Raw genomic sequence first — 16386 nt, forward strand, 5'->3', positions numbered from 1 at the left:
AAAGCATTGTTCACGTGTGCTTTTGACAGAGAAGCACTGCATTTTTGCTATGGTGTGAGTTTCTTCCTGGCCTCTCAGAGCACAAATTTAAATGCCTCTGTTAGTGTGGGAGATGAATTTATAGCATCATGTTAAGTAGAGATAGTTTATAGCATCTAACAGGGTTCACTGTGATCTGTTACAGTACCTTGTACCTAGTGCCAGCTTACAGTATTTTCTGTCCATTTTATCTTTTAAACATTTTCTTCAACATGAGAGTATTGCCACAAAATATTTGATGTTTATTTTTTTTTAGCTATGATCTCAACAAGTTTGGAGTGAGTTCCTCTCCAGGTAGAAACAGTGTTTCAGACATTAAATCAAATTGACACCTTGTCTAGAAAGGGATATTCTGTAGCCTGTGCTAATGTCAAAGGGTGCCCTCAAAGTTAAATGAAACAGTATAATGAAATGAAAATAAAAATGAAATAAGATAAATGTTAAATAGTGGACAAAGCTGTAACAGAAAGTTAAGTGGACTGAAAAATGTTCTAGATTTAAAAACTCATCTGCTGTTGCAATCCATTACATTCTATGTGGTTACTGTATCCAGCTTTGTAAAGTATTACTCAAACCCTGATGCAAAAAATTTCCCTGTAGTAGGTTTGTGCTTTAGGATGAACTGCATTTTCAGCTGTGTAATTCCAACAAAATGCTTTGCAGAATAAGTTGAAAGCAATGTCTTCCAAAGAATCAACAATTGTAATCACAGAAGATGTGCTAAAAGGCCAGGATACATTGGGAACAGACACGGGGCAGCCCATCCAGCCTGAAGAAACGCCTGGAGCTGCTGGAGCTGAGCGCATGGAAAAGGAAGATGAGCTTCCTCAACAGGCAGATGATCTGTCTTTTAGTCTGGATGAACTAAATGTCGCATCATCACCTGAGTCCTCCACTGTCTGTCCAAATCAAGATTATAATTTAGTGAATTCTCTACTAAATCTCACCAAAAGTCCGGTGAGTGGTTTTTATTTTGTGCAGTGTGATAAAATGAAGTCGTTTGGATGCAGTGTGAAATAGGTAGAGGAAATGAACTTACGTATATTCTGTATAGTCTGTACTTTAATTATAAATAGCAAATCAAAGATTTTTGTGCCTGTTTTTTGTAAATTGATTATTTCCTTTCACTGGAAATTCACAAGAAATAAATCTCAATGACTGGAAAAGAAATAAAGAAATGTTTTCATTAACTGTGGGGAAATGGAGGGACTGTTGTTTGGGAGTTGTTTGCTTCTGGATTTCAAGTGATATTCATTCACTGCCTGATTAATTCTTCCATGCTCTTCTGCCAGGATGGCCGGATAGCTGTGAAGGCTTGTGAAGGGCTCATGCTTTTGGTGAGTTTGCCAGAACCAGCAGCTGCCAAGTGCCTGACTCAAAGCACTTGTTTATGTGAACTGTTGACAGACAGGCTGGCCACCCTCTACAGAGCCCTGCCTCAGTCACTGGATCCCTTAGACATTGAAACAGTGGAGGCAATTAACTGGGGGTAAGAATTTTCTTGTTGTATTTAATACCTGAGGTGACTTTACACCCCTTCCTGATGCTCATTTACTGTAGTTACATAAAATGTATAAAATATTTACACCTGCATGCTAGTCTAAACAGCAGAGTTTAGGTACTGTCTTTGGTACAGCAGGAACACCTTAGATGTGCAGTGTACCTGTAGACTAGATTTTCCTGCCAATCCTTTCTAAAGATCCCTCAAGGGCGAAAGTTTTCCACTGAATTACATTGGCAATTTATAGTGTTGTAGCTGGAGTCTCAGGTACAGATTGTTTTCCTGTTCAGATGTCAAGGATTTAAGAAACATACTCAAACTTTTCACTGTACACAGTGAGCCTCATACGGTGTAACAGAGGTCAGGAAGAGTAAATTTGGTACAGTGCTTTTATTGCAAAATCTTTACAGTGAAAAAGAAGGAAAGAATTATTGCATAACAGCATGAAGGAAAGGATGCGTGCTGTTAGCCTAACTGCTAGTCATATTCTTAATACATTTAAGTGCTCATCCTAATTCTGCCTTTATTATTATGAATTACTCATGATCAGTTAGTACACAGATAAAAAGTGGGTGTTTGCAAAAGAGTATTTTAACTTCTTAGTTGAAATTTGAAGTTAGAAGGAAATAAAAGATAACTTTGAATGGTGGGATAAATAATTATTGAACTGCTTTACCATGGAACATAGTGAATTTATTGCTCCATACAGCCTTTAAATGCAATATGTGATTTTTTTCCACAAAAGATACCACCTAGTTCAGATATAGGTTGTGTTGTTTTGGTGGATTTGATTGAGGTCACTTACAGAATGGAACAGAACAATTACCTTTATTTTATGGACTGACTACAGGGGTTAGTGATGCTAGTGGTCTGTGTTTCCTGGGAGAGCAGACTGGGTGGTCGATATTCCCTTCTATCCTTAAACCTTAGTATTGGTATCCTTAACCTTAGTATTTGCACTCAGAGTTCTTTGCTGGACATTCAGTGTATCCTTTTGAATGCTTTTCTATGTAATGATAGAACTTCCAGATTGGTAGTGACAGGCAAAACTATTTTAATATTCATTTCATTGTTAGTACATCATTAATTATGCTATTAAGTTCAAGGAGAATAGAGTCCAGTGTTCTTGAAGTGCTTGTAGACTAAATAAATATTTTCTATACATGCTCTAGTTTGGATTCCTATAGCCACAAAGAAGATGCATCTGCTTTTCCAGGGAAAAGAGCGTTGATTTCATTTCTTTCATGGTTTGACTACTGTGATCAGCTCATCAAAGAAGCACAAAAGGTTTGAAATGTTTACAGATGATACAAATATATTCAGCAAATAAAAAGTTCCAGTTGTTTCTTAGCTTTTGAGTTTAAGACCTGCCATCCTGTATTTTTGTTTCAGATTGCTGCTGTTGCTATGGCAAAAACTGTGCGGGAACGATTTTTCGTTGATGTTATGGAACCCCAGCTGATGCAAACGTGAGTAGCATCCTGCAGTACACAGCAGAGCAAAGTCTAAATCAAGGTGATTTCTTTTTATCAGCTGAAATCCAGTGCGTATCTGACATTGAATTTATTGTTCAGCTCAGAAATTGGAATCCTCACCTCAACTGCGTTATTGCATCGCATTGTTCGTCAAGTAACTTCAGATGTCCTACTGCAGGAATTAGTTTATTTTGTACTTGGAGAACACAGAGAGCCAGAAACTTTGCCAAACATCAACAGGCATCCATTACGACACAGGTTAATTGAACACTGTGATCACATTTCTGATGAGGTAAGAAGTGGTATTGATATGCTAACGTCTGCTGGCAGCTCTATCCTGCACAGAGCTTGTAGAGATGTCATCATGAGGTCTTTTTGTATTTCTGTCAGTTAACTTTGCTGAGGAGGAGTTCCGACTACCACTCCTACAAATTCCCTTCAGAAAGTGAAGGCCCAGCTATTTCTTCTAGCTAACACATTGCAACAATTAATAAAGATGATTTGCATGTCTCCAATGCATATCTGTTTAGGCTTGATAATCTGTAAGACTGCCCAAAACTGTTTTCTGTAATTGCATTTTAGTTTATGTTTAATGATATATTGCATCACTTATTTTCTGTGTTGTGTCAGTTCTGTCATATTGACACATAAGATATGGTTAAAAACAAACTACATTTCATATAAACTACCTGAAATCAGAGAATATACACAGTGCCAATGAAAAAACAATGGAGTAACTTTAAGCACTTTACATACAAAAGACCTTTTAAAAATAATCGATTTTGGTAAAATTATCCTTTAGGAGCTGCTTCTTTTTTTTTCCTCACTTGCACAGTAACAAAGCACATATTGTTTGTCAGATGTATAAACAGGGGTGGGGAGTCCACACACCACATTCAGCATGACCGTTTCCTTTATTTATTTATTTGTAGTTTTGCTTCCTTTCACAATACAAATAAATATGTTTGATGTTCCCTATACGAACAGTGGTGGAAGGCAAACTGCACTGGGACAGCGGTGCATCACTTTATGTAATTCTTACTTTTTATGTTGCAGATCAGCATAATGACTCTGCGAATGTTTGAGCACCTTCTGCAAAAGCCTCATGAGCACATCCTCTATAATTTGGTTCTGAGAAATTTAGAAGAAAGAAATTACATGGAATATAAGCCACTGTGTCAAGAAGATAAAGATGTGGTAGAGAATGGGCAGATTGCAGGGGCAATGTAAGTTTCTTTTTTAAGATGTTTTTGCAACAGTGAAATTAGATTTTTTTTTTTTAAACCAGGGGTTTTAGTAGTTGAAGGAAAAGTGAGCACAGTGAGCACACTGTGTGTTCTGTGTGTATTCAGCTGTAACTATAATGAGAATATGTGAGGTGGTGCACAAATGGCTACGTCACCGACCGATGTAAATTGTTGGAAGAGTGTCAGAACAGCTGAAATTCTCAGAAGCCTCTTTTCGGAACTAGGCACTGCAAGATTTTCATTTATCAATTTCCTTAGGCATCTACTTAGCTTAAGCTCATGCGAATTCACACTGTGTTCAATGAGATTACTCCTAAAGTCAGTCAGTCACTTCGGTTTCCTGTTTACATTTATGTTCTTTAATCATTTTTTGATGGGGATGCTTTAAGTAAAAATTATTTAAATACTCCACCTAACTGTTGTGATTCGTTTTTTGCCTAATGGAGAAGGGATAAGGACTAGTCACATCCAGCTATTTTCGCATCTTAATTTAGATTTTTCTGAGTCATCTAAAATAACCTGATGATTTCCCAAGTATAAGTATCTCTCACATGAAAAATCTGTCTACAGAGTTTGAGATTTAATGCAGTGATTTTTGTACCAGTAAAAACTGTCTACTCTGTTATTATTTTACTTTATACATATCCGGCAAAATTTGTTTTAAAGATTGGCATTTCTGCACGTTAATGTGGTAAAAAGCTATGCATATGGCAGCATACTGGATGATATTGTAACTGTTCAAAGATGAAAAACAAAAAGCACTTCTTTTGGCCCAGAGAATTTCTTGCCTTCCGTAACATTCTGTGAATAAGAATATTTTTGTCTAATATAATCTCACAGAGACCTGGAGGAAGATCCGCTATTTACTGATCTGTCTCCAGATAACACTGGGGCTCAAGAGTGGCTCACTGTTTCTCCACCTGTCAGTCCGGAACATTCAAAAAATGATGGGAAGACTGAAGTTCATAAAATTGTAAATAGGTAAGTTTGAAACAAACACTTAAGGAAATCTTTGAATGTGTGGGTGTCTGCATGCACTGTGCATACCAAATGTACTCTGTAATGGGTGTTGTTCTGTGCCAGCTGGTAAAGTGACTCCACAGAAGAAAATTGTGGCATTTTATCAGAAAACTACTCCCGAAAGATTAGAGCTTTGCAACAAGTACAAATAATTCAGCATAAACATGAAGAATAGATAAGCTTTACAGCTAATAGCCCAGTTGAATACTCGGAATTCTGAATAAAAGCCTCATTAATATAATGCTTTCTTTTCTTAAAAGAGAAAAAAGAAGTGGGGCGGAGAGTGGTGAACTTCTGCTTCCCAAAGTTCCTTATATAAAAAGAATTGCTGTGCTAGAGATAACCTTCTGTTCCCTGAAAACCAGGGGGCATCTGTGTCACCTGTAACATACCTTTGTGCATGCTAAACATACTGCAAATTGGATATCACAAAGAGGACAGATTCTCTTCTAAGCATCTTAGTGATGGTAATTCTATTAGCAACTAATATTAGGACAAACGCTGTTTGCTCTGTTAATACACTTTAGCAAAGCAGCACTGGTATTTCAGTGCTGTCCTATCTACTTATCCAGAAATAATCAAAGGTGTTAGCCAAAGGCAGCAAACAGCCCAAGGACAGGCAGCATGCAGTGAAGTAGTTGCTTCATGCCTTCTTTCCTGCAGTACTGCTATATCTAGTTTCCACTGGAAATGATTTGAAAGGAAGATAAAAACAACAATTTCCTGAATTCACCCTGTGAAATGTGACTTCCATCACTGAATAGAAATGTTTTAGGATTTTCAGTGTCATAAGATGAACACCATATGAAAATTCAGCTACTACATATTTCTACATAGAAATCCTTCAGGAATTTCCAGAAGTTCTTGGTGTATGGAGAAAGCTGAGCTTGAGGAAAAAGGGTCCAAAAACTGAGTATGTTTTGCTGTCCAGAAATAGTAATTGGTTGGGGTTTTTTTGTTTGTTTGTTTTTTAATGGCTTTAGTGACATTCCCTCTCCAATCAGATTTAGAATTTCCTGAAGTTACTTAGGTCAGATATTGGTGGTGTAATAAGGGTGTATGGCATAATTACCACATACCTGATAAGGACATTTGTTATGCAAATTTTCCTGTACATTCTTAGATATTTATTGCCACAACAAACTATGGGAAATAGAACTGTCTGTGCAGTAGGCTAAGAAATTTGAACTGTAATTCTCCTTCAATTCATTTATTCCCCAGTGAATTTTCCATATGCTCTGGTAATATGAAGACTGACCTTTAGCAAATGCTTGAGCTTATTATGACTATTCCTTTTCATCTCCATTCTGTCTGTTCATTTTCAGAATGTGCTGGTGTTGCACTGAGGTTTTTACCTCTAGTGTTACACAGAAAAGTTCTGAAGTATATATAACAGTAATTGGAATACTTAAAGAAATATTATATTCTCTGTTCCTCATGTAAAGTTACACTTGGATTAAGTGGCCAGAGAGCTCAGTGTTGTGTACACTGTTAGAGATGATGAAAAGGTATTGATCTTGTTCACTGTGGATTAAAGGTATTCATTAACATTGCTTTGTCTCTTTAGTTTTCTCTGTCTTGTACCCGATGAAGCTAAGTCATCATACCACGTGGAGGGTACGGGTTATGATACTTACCTCAGAGATGCCCACAGACAAGTAAGTTTTCCTTATTCCTTGAGAATTTGAAATGCTGTTGTGGGTATACAAAAGGTTCTGTAAATAGTCCTACTACATGCATCATTTAGTAATGGAAGATGGGAAAATTCAATTTTTATTTTCTAATGAAATCTTAGCTTTAGAGATTTCTTTTGATGGTGAATCCACCTCGTATTACTCTAGCGGGAATAACGGATGACATTAAATGCATTAATATTCATATAACAAATACACTGAGAGAAAATCTGAACTGCAGATAGGTTCTTAATTTGCTTTTGCATTTATCTGCATTCTCATGGAGAATTGCCTGCCAAGCTGTTTGAAAGGACTAAAGGGAAATTAAAATGCTGCATAGGAATTATGCAATCTGGGACTTCAAAAATAAAGGAACATCATAGGGAATGCACAGCCTGAGGCATTCAGGTTTCAAGTTGATAGTTCTGGTAGGAAGGGAAATCTTTATGATTTACTAATTTGAAATAAATGCAGCTTTTGTTTTCACAAATGTAGTCTGAAGTGTCCCCGGTCAGAGGTCACTGTTTATTTACAGCTTGTGTGAAGTAAAGTAACTGAGAGCTGTATTTAGTAGGTACTTTAAAAACTCCATGATCTCTGAATTATGATATCAGCGGTTTAGGATGAGAAGCTTGGATTTCTTTATTTATTGTATTGTTTTATCTGCAGTCTCTACTGAAACAAAAGGGAATAGAAAATAGAGAACAAGGAAAGAAAGGTTGACGTAAAATTCCACTATGTTCTATTCTTAGATGCCAGAAAATACATATCATCTTTGTACTTCTTTTATGCCTTGGGAAAAGGAGTATTCTGGGAGTTATTAGAGAGAAGAATTGCGTTCTGTCACTTCCTGGCAGTGATATGGCTACTCTTAAAATATTTGCCCCCTAAGAATAGCACTGCCTATTTCTGTTACTACATCCAAATAGCCTTTCTGCTTCCCAATGTCTGTTACTGGAGGCCTGCACAAGTATGTAAGCTGCACGCAGTGAAGTCTGTTTCGCCTCACTTTTGCTACTGTTTATTCATGCTTTCCTTAATTTGGTTCATAATTGGTGCTCCTTTAAGGTATAATTCCAGGAGAGTGAGACACCAGGCAGCTCACAGCAAAATAGAGGCAGAAGCTGATAAGCAACTGAAGAAAACTACTGTGGGTGGTAGGAAACAAAAGGATGAGGAAGGCCTGCAGTAGATTGCATTTGTATCACCTGCACTTCCACGTGCCTTCCCTGTCCTGGGAACTGGGAAGCAATCTGGGTTGGATGTTGAGATAAGCTGTGCATAATGATCAAGATGTGTATTTGTAGCCTTACCTTGTTTGGTCTCAGATGATTTTTGGAAGTTCTAGCTTTTTATTTTTTAAACTACCCCAGCAGCATGAATGTTAAAAAGAAAATGAAGTGCCTGTATGGAAGCTGGTCATGTTTGTTTTAGAATGACTATTCTTTTTGGACTTACATTTCTCATATAACTACAGATTACAGTTTTAAGGATTAGATGCTGTTAAAAGGAAATGAAACAATTTCCATAGATGTTTTGAGTGTTTTCCTCACTACTTTTTTTTTTTTAGTTCCGGGATTACTGTCTCATCTGCTTACGGTGGGAGTGGCCTGGATCTCCCAGGTCTTTGGAAAAGTGCAATTTAGAAGCATCATTTTTTGAAGGCCACTTCTTGAAAGTCCTCTTTGACAGAATGGGCAGGATTCTTGATCAGGTAAGAAAAAGCAGACTATAAATTCCAATTTTGTTGCTTTCATCGCTACTAAGTGGCCTAGTCTTCATAAAGTCTAGTGGATTCCCATAATTCAGATGTTTGTTACAGTATGATATTATAGTGTAAAATCCCATATCTTAGTTGCAGGTAGATTGCAGGATGTTGTAGTGACCTGTATTCTCTTCTTCTGAAATCCAGAACAAAACCTTCTTCTACATTAAGCATGCCGTTATCGTCACTACCCACCTTTTTGTGGACCAGATGTTTTCTTGACCAGTGTTGTGACTGAAATGTCATTTAAATTGATGAGTAAGACAAGAATATCCTAATGGTAATGGATGAGGCAGAGACAGTATCTTAGGAACTCATAGGTATTAATGTCTCTGATTCAATTTTCATTTTCTAGCATATTATTTTGGAAAGCTTGTACATTTTTCAATTTTTCAGCAAATAAAATACTTTCTATCTCCCTTCTGCCATATTTCGGTGAATTTCAGTCATCACGTAAGATGAGAACAATTTGCTGTATCACTCATAATGTTTTCCTGTAGTTAGGAAAAACTATTATCATTCTGTGAAAATTTCTAGAAGGTATCCTTTTCCATCTGCACTTTACAGTTTTTGGTTTGTTCATTTTTTTCCTGTTTCATTATATTGAAATAATAACTGTATAGCTGCCAAGGGCAAACAAATGATATATGATCTGACAGGCGCCTTGTCCTGTAAAGGACACGTCAGACCCAGATTAGTATAAAGGAGTTTAAAGAAAGTGAATTTTCCTGCTCGGTATTTCTTTCTGTATCTAGCCAGCCTGCATGACCTCATCTTTCTGAGCAGAAGCAAAGTGAAGGCTCAGGGAGGTGAAAAGGAGGTCACTTCATGTTTCTTTGCCTTCGCTGAATTCTGGACTTAAATTAATCAAATCAACATTGCTGTTTTCAGCGAGGAAGATAACTTTCCTTGCTAGTGAAAATGAGCCCTGAGTGTCTAGATTACCTTCCCTGTAATACCAGCTAGAGATGCTATAGATGCAGTAGTACATGGACATTTGCATAATTGTGTTCAGTTTTGCACATGCTGCTATCTACAGAATGAGTAGTTAGCTGTGATAGTAGCAGATTTCCAGCTTATAAACAGGACAAGAATCATTTGGACATACAAATGGACGCACAGGCAACAGGGCAGGAAGCCAACAGTTGTCTCTAAGTCAGCTCTGTGAGTATTTAGAGAAGGATGTTTCAGAGTACCAGCATCTATAATTTAGAAGTCAAAAAAGAAAGCTGAACACTTGTGTTACTGTATTGTGTATTCTCACTGTTTTGATTCTAGTAGACTTATACTGTGCTTTTTAGTATTTGAAATGGTTATAGATTGAAGTCGTGAAGAGATCTGGTCATGATCGGCTTTCAGGAAGAAGAAACCTTGTGGATAGGAAGACCTTGTCTGAACAATGATACATACATTATAAAAAGTAAAGAAAGTGAATTGCATTCCCTAAGAAAAGCTATTGCATGTATCAGATACATACAATTACAATAAAAATAGCATCTGGCACGGAAGCACAGCGCCCATTTTGATAAACTGCCTGTCAGCATGACACACATTTTGAGGTAGTCAAGCAAGGTGTTAGGAACTACGATGTCAAAAATGCTCGACTCCAGAAGAAATACAGTCATCTGCCTGAATTAAACAGCATGGATGAGTTCTTACTAAACTGTACCAGAATCTTGCTTTCAAAAAGAAAAAGAAAACAAAAACAAACAAAAACCCCGAAATTCCTTGGGGTTATTCATAGAGAAATGCATAAATCACATAGAGCAGTGTGGAAAATCAGGGTCTCAGATACATTCAAAATGCTACTATGTCCAGACAGAGTGAAATATATATACAAGATATGGTTTAGTAGCCTGTGGTAGCAACGGTAATGGGAGGATGGTTGGACTCGATGATCTTGTAGGTCCTTTCCAACCTTATGATTCTATGTGGAAGAGCCTTTAGCTGGGACTACTTACAGATTGCATTTCATGTAGGTTTTGCTTCTTCATACTGCTATAGGTGGTTCTTGTGTGTTTACCAGTTTTTATCAGCAGACACCAGAGGGCTTCACAGAGGTGATCAGTATTATTAACCAAGGTTCCTGACAAAGGACAGCTGAGGCACTGAATTGAAGTAACTTGTTTCAAGGCTGTTCAAATCTAGTACCTCATCTGCTAGACATGGCCTGCTTCCTCTTATTGATGTTGAACATCGAATTTCTATAGAATGTTTCCTGAGAATTTTGAAAGAATTTCCTGAACTCCAAATCTTGCTGGTTTTTGCCTATATGGTTACAGAGATAATGTTTAGGCCGTCTAACTGCGTCTGCTGACATATGGACAGAAATAAAAGCTCAGCTTTTTTTAATGCTCTCAATTGGTTTAAATCACTACAGCAATCTGTCTGAACAATGCAGCACGTGTTACTACTTTGTTTTCTTTGTGTGAACACCAGATAAATCTCACGGCTTCAAAGCCTCCTAATGAATTGACTGACTTGCAACTGAAAGACCTTCTCCAGCAGTTCAGTTAGACAGACAGTGGAATGGATTTATGGCAGAAATTTGTGTCTGTGTCTGCAGAGCAGCTTTTATCTTCCAGAATAACTCAAAAGGTAGAAATTCCTGTTACTAAGAACATCCCTGGCCCAGGCTCTGAAAGCTTCATTTGTTAAAATGTTATAGCTGGACTATCAGGTATGGAAATGACTACCACTGACTGGGAGAAACAACTGCATTCACTTCAAAAGATCTGCAGGTCAAGCTTCCCAAGGAGGTTGTGGATGCCCCATCCTCGGAGCATTCAAGGCCAGACTGGATGTGGCTCTGGGCAGCCTGGTCTGGTGGCTGGCAACCCTGCATATAGCGGTGGGTTGAAACTGGATGATCATTGTGGTCCTTTTGAACCCAAGACATTCTGTGATCCAATGACATCTCCCTTTGTAGTGCCACAGGAGGTCGTAGCAAGTTTGTGATTAAGATACCAGATGCTAGTTAAGTGTCCACATCTATTAAGTGGTAATTTTGTCAGAACAGCCCCTGTAGTCTTGGGAGCTGTCTTTCAGTGCAAAGTGAATCACCATCTCAGCTTCTTTGACTGTATTGGCTGTCAGTGTGACTCAGTTGCCTGAACTGTCTGTTGCCATTTTTGTAATGCCCAAGATACTCCCTCAAACTTGCAGTTACAACACAGATCTTTCAGGAGACACCTCCGTGGAACTGTCAAGGGATTGACAGGGTACACCTATGCTTCTGTGATGGCATGAAATGTTTGTAAGCAGTTATATCAAGTGTGAAATCTCTATTGAGTAGGCTAATGAGAGTTAGTAAACATATCTGTCTTAACCTGGGAAGAAATCTCCAGTTCTTCAATGGCATGCTATCTTCAGAACATGAAGGTGATAATTTGAGGTTGTGAACACACATCCTCTTTCAGACATGATCTTAATCGTTGAGCATGTTACTGCCAATATATTTTTGGCAGCTAAAGGGATTGAATGAGGGCCCATAATCCATTTCAGGTAGAATCAAACAGATGAAGTTAAACCATCTAGGCATTTGTAACGTCTTCAGACTGGCACAGGCCTATAGCAATGGAATGTCTGTCCAACTCTTGCCATGGTTCTTTCCAGGAAAAATTGAATGTTAGCTGTAAATGGGGATTTATCACTCTTGGTTTCCTGAGCTTGTATAGTTTGCAGTCGTCTCAAAGCAAGATGTTTAATCTAGTTCTTTGTTCAGCTGCTGAGATGAAGAATGATTCTATAGGAAGAGGACTTGTTATCCTGCAATAAACAAGAAGTGTGCAAAAGCTTTGTGTGGTTGAAGATGTTATGGAGTTAATATCTAATGTTTGACTGTCATATTCCTTTCACTCCTGTTGTGGGACAGGGTTTGGGCCTGTCTTCTAATCTGGCTTTTTATCTTTATATATTTCTAGCTCTGTATGTAAGGTTCTAGTAGTTAAATAAACACTTGCTGGATGAAAAGAACTGAGCATGAAAATAATGAAGCACCATTTTCCATTATTTTTTATTATTTTTTTTGCAGCCCTATGATGTAAATTTACAGGTTACTTCAGTGTTGTCCAAACTCTCCTTGTTTCCCCATCCTCATATACATGAATACCTTTTGGATCCTTACATAAACCTGGCCTCTGGCTGCAGGTCTCTTTTCTCCGTTATTGTCAGGGTGAGTAAACACACAGTTAATGTTTACATATGGCTGTACAGCAGTGATACATTTAGTAACTTTGTAATGTAATACTTAAAGCTGGATAGTTTAGGTTGGCAAATGGCTTCTTACTGAAAACAGATACTTAAGCTCTTGGTTTGGAAATCAGAATTCCGTATTTTCTGCCAAAAATATTGAAAAATCTATTTTTCAGCAATCATTCTGATTCTACATGGCTTCAAATTTGTTTGCTTGGTTTCAGTGTAGATGTAAAATATCCCTTTTGGCAAAGATGCCGCTTTAAATTGGACCAGTTGACATCAGGTAGTGCTGTAAGAACAAAATAGAGATTTATACCTGGACAGAAAAGAGATGGCATTGATTCATGCATGAACAGAAGACAGTAGTGAACACCTGTGCCTTGGTGAATCTCTCTGCTCATCTGTTTTTTTTCTGATGAAGGCTGTTCTTGGCAGTCCAGTCTATGACCCTTTTCTGGATTCTAACCAACCATAAAGTGCTAGATATATTGGAAGTCCCCTTCCTCTCCCTCTGATTTCATCCCTTCCTGCCAGACCTTCATCCTACAAGAGCTGGCTGTGTGCCTGTCACACTGCAGTTGTCTTGGTCAGAGATTCCTCAGCTACCCCCCGCACCAGCTGTTATTAAGCTAGTCAAGAGCCTATTAATGATGCCTGCCAATACTAACAGTGGGCTTAAATCCCCTTTTCCCAGTAGCCCTCCACGTTTCAAATATAATCTTCATTCTCCCCTTGTTCTTTCCTAAACTAGTGAATTTACCGGTCAGTTGCTTGCATCAATGTTTACCAGGGCAAATTAATCACTGACATAATTAAAATAAGTGAGTAATATCATTCATGGCAGTAGCAAGTAAGGCTTCAGAGTTCCTGTCCTGTTTTATCTCTACTTTCTGCATTCACGTCTTTGGCTCTGTTCCTGTTGTCAGTGCTTATGACCACTCACACTTTTTGACACAGAGCAGCTATTCTGAGTATTACCTTGTGAGTCTGTGATGATTCTGAAGTGGCTTTATGTCCCAGGCACTGTAGGCAGTCATTTGTTCTTGCTGCCAGTCACAGAGAGGTGTTACTTTGTGTGTTGACGGTGTTGTACTTTTGCAGGTGGTTGGAGACCTCATGGTTAGAATCCAGCGCATCCCAGATTTCACTCCCAAACTTCTGCTGGTCAGAAAACGCCTGCTGGGCTTGGAGCCTGAAGGGCCTGTGTGAGTAAATACATTGTGTATTCTCCAGAACCCACGGCTGGGTTTTGTGTATGCCAGTCCTGACCCTCTGCTCTTCTTTTATCTTTTCTCTCTCAGCATTGACCACATGACATTACTAGAGGGTGTGATTGTGCTGGAAGAATTCTGCAAAGAGCTGGCGGCGATTGCGTTTGTGAAGTACCATGCCTCATCTACACCATAAGCAGCCTTGATGAATGGCCAGGCTGTAAGATCACCTAGCCTATTTCAGTCTAAAAGACTAGTGACAATACCCAGACGAGAAGAGGTGGCATCTCCTGGCAAAGTACCTGTTGGCTTTTGGCAGAATCGGAAGTTAGATTACTTCCACCAGTCGTTGGCATTCATCACATTGCAAGGGAGATGGATTGAAACGGACCTAGAATATGATTAAAGGCATTTTGGGAGAAACCAATATGCAGCATTTCTAGCCACTGTGTGAAGAGCTGCAAAAGCTGCGTGAAGAACCACAGACATCAGTCCTTGGTTATTTTTCTGTTATGATGACAATGTGCAGGGAGTAGGTCTGTACACGTTCTGGGGCTCACATGCACCAGTTTTCATTTTGTGACCATATTACTTCTAAACAGCAAATTAATTTGAAAACATTCTTATGTCCTGATTCTTTTTCTTCTCAAGTGGGTATGCAAAAGGAAATCACACCTGCAGTTGTAAATGCAATCAAAATTATAGTTGATTTAAAAATGAAGATAGGTTCAAAGAATCCACTAGTTCCTATACAGAAATATATATTCATGAGGGTTTTTTTTTCCTGATGAACCTTAAAGACAACTCTCAACTTGATTCCCCTGTGTATTACTACAGGGGATATATTAGTATGAAACCCATACTAGTGAACTAACCCAGATTCAGGATCACATCCATAACAGATACCTGAAGTATACATGTTTAGATCATATTTGTCTCTGTCTTTCCAAGTGATTGCTCTTAAGGTCATCAGTGTAACTAGATTTACTTCAGGTTTTTGCATGTGAACTCCAGTTGCTTGGCTCTTGTCGCCTTTACAGGGAAGTTAATCATAGGTCATTAGATGTTGTTGCTGAAACAGTATTTTTAATTTCTTTTTAATTGCTGTTTAGCTTGAATTGGTTTCACAATCTTTTGTGCCTTGGAAATTGGCAACATATATGTTCTATAATTTTAGAAATGTTTTTATTGTTTATCTAACCCTGGCAGTAGTGCCCAGCCAAGACTGATAAATACCAATTCAGTTAAAGCGTTGATATCATATGTAGGACCAAAATTTGTGCCTGTTTTGCATAGTGCTGGGATACAGAAGTGTATCTCAGTGAATTTTTTTCAGTATGAGTGCTCTCAGCCCATTTGTGTTGCTCAGACATAAGGGAGCTTTTCTTCTATTTTTGCAGTGCAATGGCAACTGCTCCTCAGACAGAATTTGGGGCTCACTGCTGCATAGGTCTGAGAGGCTGAGCCTTACCCTGTCAGACACACACGCTGATTTGGGTGGGAGAGCTGTCCTGTTATCTATGCAGGTGTATAGCACCTCTTTCCCTTCCTGTAACAGCTTAGGCAGGCAAGGTAGAGTTCAGCTCCTTGTGTTTACACTGTATTTCTTTGTCTTTCCTAGTATCCTATTTGCACAGTTAATGTCCATTTCTGATTTGATTGCTTATATGCAAATATGGACAAATTCAGTCACTAGAATTCATCTGTATTCATATGACTCTACCTAGGATCAGATTCTGCTCTGAACCCATTCCTTTAATTTTTTATTTTTATTTTTTTTAAATATATATATTTATAGAGTATGGATGCTGAGAGGCCATTTAAGTTAGGTTAATTAGAAGTGTCACAAGTTAATGGGCTAAATTTATTCCTGTCACGGCAGTAAAGATGGTCCTGCTGTACAAGCTCCCATACAGGTTCAGCTGGGGAAAAAGTCTGACTGGGCAACTGGGAAAATATTTTGACAAATAAGGAACCACTGAATGCGGGTTTTAATGAAGGATTCTGGGGCTTTTTGCAGATAAATCCAGGAAACAAAACAAAGTAAAAACCAACCTGGCTTCCTCACCCCTTTATCTTCCCCCTGAATTTAGCCATGAAGCATTTTCAGGTCAAATTAGCATCGTAGGATAATGTTTAAAAAAATCGCTTTTCTCATTTTTGTTGTTTATAAATATGCCTTGAAAGTAGCAAATAGTTTTAGCCATATTAGAAGCTGTGTTAATGCAACAGACTTGACTTGTACTATAGAACATATG

At 38.2% G+C, this 16386-nt stretch overlaps 1 protein-coding gene across 1 annotated transcript in view; it reads left to right on the forward strand.

Moving 5' to 3' along the window:
• Nucleotides 1-14742, forward strand: part of FHIP2A (FHF complex subunit HOOK interacting protein 2A) — a 29451-nt gene extending 14709 nt beyond the window's left edge. Inside the window, exons 6-17 of the mRNA XM_072340295.1 lie at nt 703-996; nt 1332-1528; nt 2713-2827; nt 2933-3009; nt 3115-3307; nt 4072-4241; nt 5103-5243; nt 6850-6940; nt 8526-8669; nt 12754-12894; nt 14019-14122; nt 14219-14742. Of these exons, the coding sequence (XP_072196396.1) occupies nt 703-996; nt 1332-1528; nt 2713-2827; nt 2933-3009; nt 3115-3307; nt 4072-4241; nt 5103-5243; nt 6850-6940; nt 8526-8669; nt 12754-12894; nt 14019-14122; nt 14219-14324 (1773 nt within the window). The 3' untranslated portion in view covers nt 14325-14742. The remainder of the gene's footprint in view (nt 1-702; nt 997-1331; nt 1529-2712; nt 2828-2932; nt 3010-3114; nt 3308-4071; nt 4242-5102; nt 5244-6849; nt 6941-8525; nt 8670-12753; nt 12895-14018; nt 14123-14218) is intronic.
• Nucleotides 14743-16386: the final 1644 nt, after the last annotated feature.

This window comes from Excalfactoria chinensis, chromosome 6 (assembly GCF_039878825.1).
Source record: "Excalfactoria chinensis isolate bCotChi1 chromosome 6, bCotChi1.hap2, whole genome shotgun sequence".
Lineage (NCBI taxonomy): Eukaryota > Metazoa > Chordata > Aves > Galliformes > Phasianidae > Excalfactoria > Excalfactoria chinensis.